The sequence below is a fragment of the Phyllostomus discolor genome, chromosome 1 (genome assembly GCF_004126475.2).
Source record: "Phyllostomus discolor isolate MPI-MPIP mPhyDis1 chromosome 1, mPhyDis1.pri.v3, whole genome shotgun sequence".
Lineage (NCBI taxonomy): Eukaryota > Metazoa > Chordata > Mammalia > Chiroptera > Phyllostomidae > Phyllostomus > Phyllostomus discolor.
This window is the reverse complement of record NC_040903.2, coordinates 106,746,850-106,759,493: the sequence shown is the minus strand read 5'-3', so window position 1 is coordinate 106,759,493 and position 12,644 is coordinate 106,746,850. Positions and strand designations below refer to the sequence as shown.

The 12,644-nt window shown below is 36.0% G+C and overlaps 1 protein-coding gene across 1 annotated transcript in view; it reads right to left on the bottom strand.

The window, feature by feature from the left end:
- CUL2 (cullin 2) overlaps positions 1-12,644 on the bottom strand; it is a 129,229-nt gene that overhangs the window by 45,726 nt on the left and 70,859 nt on the right. Inside the window, 1 exon segment of the mRNA XM_036027496.1 lies at positions 12,273-12,355. Coding sequence (XP_035883389.1) covers positions 12,273-12,355 — 83 coding nt within the window.

Genomic DNA, 12,644 nt, shown 5'->3' with positions numbered 1-12,644 from the left:
CTCGCCCTAAACACTATTATTATTAGATTTGGTCTGAGAAATTCAGCCTCTGAACAATTACAAGTACACGTATAGTAATTTTTTTTTTTTTGCCTATAGTAACTTGATGGTACACGTCCCTCAGATATCACTCACTAAAATGAGTAAGAGCTGTGTTTTCCCTCTAAGAGATCTGCTAGAACTGCTGAGTTGCTTTCCATTCAAGCACAAAGGTATTTCTTTATTTAGAAGTGCAGTGAGATGTTCTAGTATTTCTATATTCCTTTACAATTGCAAAGGGATCTAGAATCATTTCAATTGTCAATAATCAATTATGAGTGCATGATGAAGCTCCCATAAACATCCCTAAACTACAGTGTTTGGAACATTTCTAGATTGATGAACACATCCAAATTCCACAGAGGCAGAAGCTCCTGTGTTCCAGATCCTGCCAGACCTCACCCTAAGCACCTCTTCATCTTGTTGTCCAACTGTACCCTTTACATCCTTTCACAATAAACTGGTAAACTCAAAAAAATTTAAAAATCATTTTAATTACTCATTTGACATTTGATAAGTTCCTTCTTAGCACTACTGTGATGTAAATCTTAATGATTTTAAAAATGTAGGTGGTCCTGGTTGGGTAGTTCAGTTGGTTAGAGTGTCATCCTAATACACCAAGGTTGAGGTTCAATCTCTGGTGAGGGTACATAGAAGAATCAACCAATGAATGCATGAATAAGTAGAACAACAAATCAATGTCTGTCTCTCTCCGCCCCCTTCTGCCTCTCCCTTCCTCCCCTTCTCTCTCTCAAATCAATAAACAAACTTCTACCAATTTGAAAAAATAATTTAAAAAATTTAAAATGTAGATGAATATTAGCCTTTATAATTAGAGAAATAAGGAAATGAAACAGAAAACAAAATGTTTGCCTAAAGCCACAGTAAAACAGTCTGGCCCTAAGTTGGGAGTTTATGACTCTAGTACTATGCTCAGTTCAAACTATTATGCAGTCAAAGGTTTACCTTTTACCTGGCAATCTTCCACCTCACTTTAAAATGATTTTTTAATGAATAATTATTTTACAAAGAGCAAGAGAAAATATCTTAATACCATTCCTTAGTAAATGCTTTTTGTCCTTTGTAGTGGGATATAAAGATTTTCTAACATTTAAGGAAAGTACTGAGACAAATACCCTTATATATAAATGTCCCTCCCTGCCTCTGCATCTCTCTAATCCTCTTTCATTCTTCCTTTAATTATCTGGATATTCTGGGGAAAGTTTTGTACATGAATTAATATGGCTACAGTAAATCTGTCAGTCATAGAATCTTAGATACAAAGCCTACATTTTAATATCACTAATAAAAACAATAAGGTCACACAGTGATCTCATTTCCTTTGCTCACCTTAGTTTCCTCTTTAGCCCAAATGATGTCTGGTAAAATAATGATCTAACTATCTTATCTATTTGAAACACATCACTTTTTCTCCTTAACTTTGCCTAGGATCAAATGAAAATCAGCTAAAAATGAGAAGTACCTGAATATTTGGAAAATCAGGTGATCTAAGATTCTTTTCATGACCAAATCCTATTGTCCCTGTTCATCACTGGGAAAACTTCCACTCCTACTATTCTTAGCAATCTTGACATTTGATTCTCATCACAAAAGGCCCAGAGAAGCTAGATTCAGATAAGTTACTACCTAGAAAAAAACACTGATATTCCTAGTGCTTAAAAGTTGTCCTCCCTATTAGAACATCTGAATTCAGAAACCCTTAGACATAAGTATTCAATCTTTAAGATCACCACATATTTTTATAACTGCACAAAAATACTATACAAAATCAATATAAATATACTTCATTTCTATTAGGCTGACACAGGCTGAAAACAGTGAAATCATGCTAAGTTAGTACTATACAAAAGCACTGACTAAACTGTTTTATCTGAATAAACGCTAGTCTCATCTAATACCAGTGGTCCTAAGAGATGAGCACTGAGAAAAGAATACAAAGAATTTTTAGAAATATAACTTATTTGATCATAACAGTATTATGTAGAAAATATCTTATGACAATCATAATGAAATTCCCAAGAGAATTAAAAAGAAAAAAAAAACCTCATCTGAATAGTGGGGACTAATAGGAAAGTCTAGTCCTTAAGACTGGGATTTTAGAGTCAGACTTCTTTGGTTCTATTTCTGGCTATGTTAATAAATATACACTTCATGTAGACACTCAACCTCTTAGTACTCAGAGATTTCCTGTTCTGTAAAGCGGACATAATAAAAGTCCCTACCTCATGAGAATGTGGTAAAAATTAAGTATAAGCCAAGAAAGCACAAAGCACAGTACCAGGTACATGAGTAAGCAACTGGAAACATTAGCTAGTGCTTTAAGTACCAACCGGAACAAAATAAAGCTAAGAGACCCATAAAGCACCACCTTGATTGTGATTTTAAATCAAGGCTTTTAAAGCCAACTAACTAGGCATTAACTCAAGATAGTAGACCAGGTTGGTGAGTGCCATTAAAAGTTAGGCTAGAGCTCTCAAAAGTCCTGATACCAGTATGTGACAATAGGCAAATTAATCTCTTAGTGAAACCTTCATTTATCTCCATGCTTAAAATAAGAAGAGAGATCCAGCAAACTAAATGCAGGCTTCTGCTCCCTCCTGTATCTGAAAAATGACAGGAGGGACACTTTTAAATACTCCATTGTTGCCAGTAGCCTTTGGACTTGTAGAAAGTGAAAAAAGATAGAAGAGGGGATAGTGTAGAAAAATAAAACTACAGACTAAAATGCACAAGACAAAGAATTGCTACAAGGATAGAGAGTGGAGGAAGGTAGGCAAGAAGTGGCACACTCTGAAATCTGGAGGGCGCACAAAGGTAAACAAAACCAGTCAGGTCATTAGGAGAACCAGCTGGTCTCTAGAGAGAAGCAATAAGAGCAGCTGTGTGTGTCCTGCAAGAGCAGTAACTGTGGTGCCTAAGGAGGTGCCTGAGGCACACCTCTGCACCCAGAAGACTACTGCAGCACTTATCTGAGAGCACCACCCAGATTCCCCTACCATCATCTTGGAAAGGCATTGAGAAATATCAAAATATAATAATATCAAGCACTGATTGGTACAGAAGCAGGTATTCTTAGACTCTGCAGTGGAAGAATAGGTACTGTAGAGGGCAAACTGGCAAAAGTCTAAATGCATAGACTCTATGACTCCAGACAAACAACTGCATATGTGCATCACAGAAGCAAGAGTTGTATTTGTGGAAAAGCTGGAAACCTAATATATATCACTAGGAGAAGCACTGAATAAAATGAGGTAGAACCATACCAAAGAGTATATTACAGTTTAAAAAGAATGAAGTACATCTCTATGAGCTTACATAGGAAAGTTACCAAGATATATAACTGAATTAAAAAAGTACTTAATAAGTATAAATACCACTTATGATTTTCAAAAGTTAGGGGAAAAACTCATATTAAAAAAGAAAACAAAGAGAACCAAGATGGCAGCAGAGTAGATGGAAGCTACTCTAACCTCCCCCCAGGACCAAACTGGAATTACAACTAAATTATAGAAAAATCCTCCTGAATAACCAATGGAAGACTAGCTGGAGAGAAACCTTATAACCAAGGGCTTACAGAAGAAACCACATCACTGCACAAGACTGACGGGAAGTACAGAGGCACAAGAGCACTGGCTGGACTCCTATGGGCTGCAGCTGAAGTACTGAAGGGATATTTCAGTGGTGGGGTGGGTTCCCCCTGAGAACTGTAGGGTCTAAACCCCAACCTGGGCTCCCAAGCCTAGACCACTAGAACCAGGAAAGGAACCCAAATAACATCTGGCTATAAAAAGCAGCAGAATTTCTGTCTGCCAGGGAGAGATGGTAAGAGATGTAGAGAGCCTCTTAAAAGGCCAACACAAAAATTCTGTTTGCAGCCACTTACTCTAGGCTCCAGTAAAAGAAGGGCAGAGTGTTACATTTACACAATGGAATACTACTCAGCCACACAAAGGAAGTGATTTTACCCTTTGCAACAGCATGGATGGACCTGCAGAATATTATATTAAATGAAATAAGCCAGTCAGAGAAAAACAAATACCATATGATTTCACTCATATGTGCAATTTGATGAACAAAATGAATTAACAAGCAAGAGACTGACTCATATATAGAGAGCCGGCTGTCAGGTCCAGGCGGGGGTAGGGATCAAGCGAAAAAAAAAACCCATCTCATGGACATGGTCATGGACAACAGTGTGATGATTGCAGGGAGAAGCAGTGAAGCGGGTACAGGTGGACGAAGGTATAAGGAGAATAAATGGTAATGGCAAAATATTTTTTAAAAGTTATACCTCAGTAAAAGAAGGAAAAAAACCAACACTGTTTTGTATTTATTTCTGTATGTAGACGTAAAAATTCAACAAATAAATTATGAAGATTTTAAAAGACAGTTAGCCAAATGATAACACAGATTACCTCTGTGAAGAGAAAGACTGAGGAAATGATCTGGAATATTCCAAGTTTTTCAAGAATGCATTTATCTATCATTTGTGTATTTACATTTTTCATTGAGTAGCTGATACCAAGTCCAGGGAAAAAAACGTGAAAGATTGGTCTGGAACTTCCTGACATACCAGACAGTAAGAAAGCTACCACGGGTCACAGCCAAGACTTAAGCCTTCTAACCAAAATGAGGCAACTGAAATTTTCATAAAATAGACAATGAAGAGAAACAGAGTGCACATATTTAAATCTAAAAGCTCACCATGATATCTTGAGAAAAAGTTAATTTGTCACTTTAAGAGCATTACAACAAATCAACTCATCTTGACAAGTGAGGAAAGTAAAATAAATAAACAACTCATTGTTTTTGCTCCTATATGAAATTTACCACTGGATAACCAAACAGTAGGTTAGGGTAAGCATTTCTTCATAAAATTATTCCAGGTAAAAAATGAAAACAAAATGACAATTAAAGTGACAATTTTACAAACCTCATTAGATAAAAAATTTCAGTATTTAAAATCAGAGGCTGCTTACATCAAAAAGAGTGAAAAATCAGACATTATAAAAAGAATCTATACTTTAGCCTGAGGGAACCAACCTGAATCTGAGTAAGCTTTGAGATAAATACAGGGGAACATATTTAAATCGTACTTCATATGTGCCATCAGTAAAATACAGACCATGGAAAAGTTAATCAACAAATAAATCACAAGGGAAAAAAAGGATGGGGGGGGGGACCTGATTAAAAGATTTAAAAGACACACAAAGGTATTTTTAAGATGGACAACACTAAACCATCAAGTATATGAATAAACACAAGAGTAATAAAGGAAACACATAGAAACAGAGGAAAGTGATTTCCCTAAAAGCCAGGATAGTGACAACTTTTGCAGGGAGAGGACATGGGACACACGCCAGGGTTCCAGGAGTGGCTGCTATAATTCTACTTCCTGAATTAGATGGTAGTAACAAGTCTTATAATAAATTCACTAAGCTCCACAAGTATGTTGTATGGTTTTCTGTATCTATATTTTATTTTACACTAAAATGGTTAATTAATACACAAAAAAATCTCAAAAGTCCAACACAAAATCATCACATAGTAATATGCCACAATTAAATGATATGGTATAATAATATGTGACAGAGACTGAAAAATTTCCGGCCAAAATGAAGGTGTAGGTTTACCTCTTCATACACCAAAAGAAGGACAACAACAAATTTAGAAACAAAAAAGCAACCATAACTGCAAGAAAATTCACTGTATGGAAGTGTGACAACCAAGGAGTTAAAGATGAAACATTCATCCAGACTGGTAGGAGGGGTGGAGATGGGCGGCCTGAGCAGAAAGGATGTGTGGCAAGGTGGTGGCTGGAGAACTGGTAAGGCGAGACAACAGCTGGCGGTCCCACGTTTGCATGCGAATAAACCAGAAGGAACAACACAGGAGCAAGACAGACCACCCAACACAGGGTTCCAGCATGGGGAAATAAAGTCTCAAAACCTCTGGCTATAAAAGCCTTTGGGAGTTGTGGAGGTGGAAGAAACTCCCAGCCACACAGGAGAGTTAGTCAGAGGGACCCACAGGGTCCTAGAATGTACACAAACCCACTGATTCTGAGGAATCAGCACCAGAAGGGCACAATTTGCTTGTGGGTAGTGCAGGAAGTGACTAAAGGTAGGTGAGAGCCAAGCAAGCAGCATTGTTCACTCTCTGACCCCTTCCCCACATACAGCAACACAATACAGCAAAGAGGGTTGCCCCACCCTGGTGAATACCTTAGGCACCGCCCCTGACAATATAACAGGTGCAGAGACAAATACAGCCCAAATGAAAGAATACATCAAAGCTCCAAAAATAAAACTAAGTGACAAAGAGAGAGTCAACCTATCAGATGCAGAGGTCAAAACACTGGTAATAAGGATGCTCAGAGAAATGGTTGAGTATGGTTGCAAAATAGAGGACAAAGTCAAAGCTATGCAAAGTGAAATAAAGAAAAATATACAAGGAACCAACAGGGAAGGGAAGGAAACCAGGACTCAAATCAATGATTTAGAGCAGAAGGAAGAAATAAACATTCAACCAGAACAGAATGAAGAAACAAGAATTCAAAAAAACAAGAAGAGGCTTAGGAACCTAAGGGACAACTTTAAACATCCCAACATCCAAATCATAGGGGTGCCAGAAGGAAAAGAACAAGAGCAAGACATTGAAAACTTACTTGAAAAAATAATGAAGGAAAACTTCACCACACTGGCGAAGGAAACGGATTTCTAGGTAGTCCAGGAAGCTGAGAGAGTCCCAAAGAAATTGGACCCAAGGAGAAACACTCCAAGGCACATCATCATCAAGTTACCCAAAATTAAAGATAAAGAGAGAATCTTTTTTTTTTTTTTTAAAGATTTTATTTATTTTATTTTTAGGGAGGGAACGGGGCGGGGGGGGGGAGAGAGAGAGAGAGAGAGAGAGACATCAATGTGCGGTTGCTGGGGGTTCTGGCCTGCAACCCAGGAATGTACCCTGGCTGGGAATCGAACCTGGGACACTTTGGTTCCCAGCCCGCGCTCAATCCACTGAGCTACGCCAGCCAGGGCTAAAGAGAGAATCTTAAAAGAAGCAAGAGAAAAGGGGAGAGTTACCTACAAAGGAGTGCCCATAAGACTATCAGCTGAATTCTCAAAAGAAACTTTATAGGCAAGAAAGGGCTAGAAAGAAGTATTCAAAGTCATGAAAGGCAAGGACCTACATCCAAGATGACTCTATCCAACAAAGCTATCACTTAGAATGGAAGAGCAGATAAAGTGCTCCCCAGATAAGGTCAAGTTAAAGGAGTTCATCATCACCGAGCCATTATGATGTGAAATGCTAAAGGGACTTACCTAAGAAAAAGAAGATGATGAAAACTATGAACAGGAAAATGACAACAAACTCAACTATCAACAACTAAACCTAAAAAAAAAACAAAAAAAACCCAAAAACCTAAGCAAACAACTACAACAGGTACAGAATCACAGAAATGGAGATCACATTGAGGGTTATCAGTGGGAAGGGGGAGGGAGGAGATTGGTGGAAAAGGTACAGGGAATTAAAGCATGAATGGTAGGTACAAAATAGGAAGATTATAGAAAACAGAGAAGCCAAAGAACTTATATGTACAACCCATGGACTTGAACTAAAGCAGGAGAATGCTGGAGAGTTGGGGGGTGCCAGGCAGAGAGGAATGAAGGGGGACAAAAAAAATGGGACAACTGTAATAGCATAATCAATAAAATATAATTTAAAAATATGTGACAGACAAGGAAAAAGAATGCAAGATGGATAAAGTTACTATGTAACAATAAAATATGCCCTGGCTGGTGTAGCTCAGTGGATTGAGCACAGGCTGCGAACCAAAGCATTGCTGGTTGGATTCCCAGTCGTGACACATGCCTGGGTTCCGGGCCTGGTCCCCAGTACAGGCCACATGAGAGGCAACCACACAGTTATGTTTCTCTCTCTCTTTCTCCCTCCCTTTCCCTCTCTCTAAAAATAGATAAAAGAAAAAAGAAAAAATATTTAAAATAATAATTAACCATGAAGATAATAATCCTAATATTTATTTAACTAACAACAGAAGCTCAAATGTATAAAACAAAAGCTAAAAATTGTAAGAAAGAAAATCAATAAATCAAAAATAAGCTAGATTTCAAAACACACCTCTCAGAAAGTAAGAAATACAAAAGAATAAAGACTATCAAGTTAGATTTTATTTTTACCAAAGATTATATTTTCCCCAATGAAATTCTAATATTTTAACAATTAAGAAAAAGAAAAACATATGAGCATGTCAGAGAAAACACAAATCGGCTGAGAATCTTTTTTTTTTTAATACATCTATGAATACTGTGTCAAGAGTCTGCAATCAGCCCTGGCTGGTGTGGCTCAGTAGACTGAGTGCCAGCCTGCAAAGCCGAAAGGTTGCCTCAGGACACATGCCTGGGTTATGGGTTAGGTCCCCCACAGGGGGCACAGGAGAGGCAACTACACAATGATGTATCTCTCCCTCTCTTTCTCCCTCCTTTGCCCTCTCTCCAAAAATGAATAAATAAAATCTTAAAAAAAAAAGAAAAAGAGAGAGTCTTAAAAAGAAAGAAAAAGGGTATCAGTCCTGGGAAAGTAAAATTGCATAAGCCCCAAGGGTATTAAATAAAAACTTGTTCCCACTTAAAGACCTGATAAATATATTGCGTATCTGAGAAATAACAGATGTTAACTGCATCATTACCAACTGTCAAAAGGCTGAGTTCATAAGAACCTGTTTTAACTTGATTTACTAGATGGACAAAATCCTTTTGGCCTTAAACGAAAAATAGGTGCAGTTCCGTATCACAGAAGTATGTAAAGTTATTTCCTGAGGAACAAATTACTCCACTCTAGTGCATGAAAAACTAGTAATTTTGGGGTAATTTTAACTTTATTTTGCTTTGTACTCCTAACTGCTCTCTTTATAAAAAGATTTCATTACTTGAAGTAGGAAATATAGGCAGTTAGTTATTCAACTATTTCTCTTTGTTATTCTTGAATAGCTTTATAAATTATAGATGAAGCTCTAACAATGAGCTCCTACAATGAGCTAAATAAATTGCTGTCTTTATTTCCTTTAACTAATTATTACCACATAGGAAACAATATTTTTTTAAAATATCAGGATTTCTAGTCACTGTAAGAGAAAAGCAGTCTCATCTTTGAGACTTAAACACTGTCTCAGTCTCCACACTATAAAATTATACCTTAATTCTGAAAATGAGTATGTCAGATTACAGCAAAAAGAAAAACTTGGTTCCAGCCCAGTGAAAAAAACACTCGTCTCCCAGAACAAGGAACGAAAATTAAAAGCAGAATAATGAAAAAGTAAAGAAAGATAAAATAGGGAAGGTCAATTAAGACAAAGCTGGCTCTTTACAAAAATCCAACCAAATACATAAACCTTTAAAAAAAAAAGTGATCAAGAAAGGAAAGATGGAAATAAGCCATATTAAGAATAAAGACCCTGGCTGAAGTGGCTCAATGGATTGAACGCCAGCCTGTGAACCAAAGGGTCACTGGTTTGATTCGCAGTCAGGGCACATGCCTGGGTCACAGGCCAGGTCCTCAGCAGGGGACACATGAGAGACAACCACACATTGCTGTTCCTTTCCCTCTCTGAACTTCTGCTGAAGTTCAACTTACTTACTTAGAAAAAAAATTGCCCTGGCTCCTTAAGATCAAGTAAAGAAATATATATAAAAACACTACAATACTTAAGTCATTATAAAACTAAAATATATTCATCCCTAAGCTAAACTATTAGAACAAGGAGTGGAAGAAATGTTCTGTGGATTAAAAAGATAGGCATAATGGATTTACAGTTAGAAAAACTCAGATTTGAATCCTTGGAATTAAGAAGATGGGGAGTGGAGTCAAGTCAGCCTTGTTTAGGGCACCACCACTCACTTCTGTATTTGTAAAATAATGTCAAACTCCTAGGGTTGTGAGGATTAAATGAAATGATGCTTAGAACATATTTCCCATACATAATTTTATTATTATTAATCCTTAAGTTTGCTTCATTGTAACATGTGAGATAATGCCAATCTGAGTAGACATGAAAAATAAATATTAGTAAAATATGTCAAACAGTACTTTAATGGAAGCTGATTACAACTATAAAATTAAGACAAGCTGGCCTAACATTTCTGACCATATATCTCTATGTCTTTTCCAGAATTAATGTACTATAGCTCTGTTATTTTTATTACAGGTTTTAATTTTTCATCAAATTCATTTTTAACAAGCTAACAATCACACTTAAGAAAAATTTACAAGACTGGAACACAATTATATTAAGAGATCTTTTATAAAAGTATATTTAGAAACTTGTTAGCAATATTTTCATTATATTTTTAATTTAAAAATATCTGAATTCCAGGTCCAAAAAATTAGTAGTTCTTAGCAAAAGAAATTATATTAGAACCTACAAATCTTGTTGGGAGTGTTTTTAGTCATAAGTTTCACAGTGAAAAAAAGAAAGCAAAAAAGTTGTTTTACTCACTGCTTTACTACTGCCCTTTCTCTCAATCTTGTTGTCTTTGAAAACAATGGAATCACTAAAAAGGTGAGTAACATTTTTTTAAATCAATTTACTTTTAAATAGTCTCCTATCCTCTTCTGTTATTTTTTTAAACCCCTTATTTCCTACTAGAAGCTCTTCACATAAAAAAACTCTACAACTGCATCTTAAAGAAAGCAGATTCACTAAAGAACAAGACAAACCAAACAGAAAAAACACACAGATACAGAGAACACACTGTGGTTGCTACAGGGGAAGGGGGTTGGGGTCTGGGTGAAAAAGGTGAAGGGATTAAGAAGTACACATTGGTGGTCACAAAGCAGTCACAGGGGTGGTAAAGTAAAGCCTAGGAAATATAGTCAATAATATTATAATAACTATGCATGGTGCCAGGTGGGCACTAAAAATATTGGGAACACTTTGTAAAGTATATGTCTGACTAACCACTATGCTGGTATACGTGAAACTAATACAAAATAATATTGAATATAAACTGTAATTGGAAATAAAATAAAAATTTAAAAATAAAAGAAAAAAAAGAAAGCAGTTTCAGATGCTATGGTCATTATCACGCTACAATTCACTGGTCTAAGTAATTCCTATAACATCAGTTCCGATAACCTAAAATTTATCACACATATCGTATTTTTCAGACTATAAGACACACCTTTGCCCCTCAAATTTGGGAGGAAAATGGGGGTGCATCTTATAGTCCAAATGTAGCTTTACATTTACATTGGTGAAATATTAGTGTTATTTATGTTATTAAATATTTTACCACATTTTTTGCTTCAAAATTTTTTTTCCTATTTTCCTCCTCTAAAACCTAGGTGCATCTTATAGTCCAAAAAATATGGTACGTCCAGCATAACTGACTTTTAGTGCTTCTCCAAAGCTGACTGAGTTCTTTTGATTTTCCAAAGATTAGTAAGAATCTTTTAAACCAGAGCTGACTCAAGGATATTCTATTCTGGACTCCATAGGAAAATGTGCTTTGTTCCAAACTCTATTAACATAGCAATCAGGTAAAGAGTCAACCACTCTGGGTCATGAATAGAGTAGGAAGCCATTTTCCCATAAATTCACCTGATAATAATAGGCAAGTTATTGGTTAACAGTGGGACTTAGAGGTAAGCAACTAACTTAGAATAATCTGCTTTCTTGAATAGGTTATCCTCATCAGGATTCAAATTGAAAGAATATGTCCAAAGAACTCATGACCCTGACCAGGGTCAAGGTTGTAGTTTTGATCCCGGTCAGGCACATACAAGAAGCAATCAATGAATGCATAAAATAACTGGAACAATAAAATCGATGTTTCTCTCTCCCGCTTCCTCTCTCTGTATAAAATCAATGAAAAAAAAAAGACTCACATTTTAAAAAAAGAACTCAGCACTGTCTTGGAAGGTCCAACAAGTTTCAGGATTGAAAATAAGTAAGTCACTTCCTTCAGGGACTTATTTACTTACTATGCATGTTTAAGCTATATGTAAAGACCAAAGACCTGCCCAAAAAATTAAAAAACAATTTTAAAGTGCTGTTATTAGGATGGAAAATGAGGCTCATTACAGGAAAATAAGGCCTATGTCTGGTCAACAGCCAAGCAACTGTACACTATTTTAAACCATACCAAATAACAAATTAAAACTGACTCAACAAGATAAATGTCAGAACTCACTTTTTGATTTCTCGAAGCAGCATTCGAATAAGGATGACCTGAAGCGGTTCAACCATCAATTTCCTCCACATATCCAATGCTAGCTGCCATGAAAAATAAAAACCATCAAGGCTAAATTACTTAAGTTATTTTTTCCTTAACATTTGTTTAAGACTTTTTTTAAAAATCCACCAAAAAAGTATCTATAACTAATATTTGAAAATTCAAATACTGAATAAATGTAAGGAAAATTAATTTCTAATATTAAATGACATTATATAAGACTTGTACAAAGAACAGAATTAAGGTTTTTTGATTAGCTGAAAATTTTACAGAAATAATTGATTTTTATAAAACCTTATTTGATTATTGAATGTTCAATATTATGGAGGC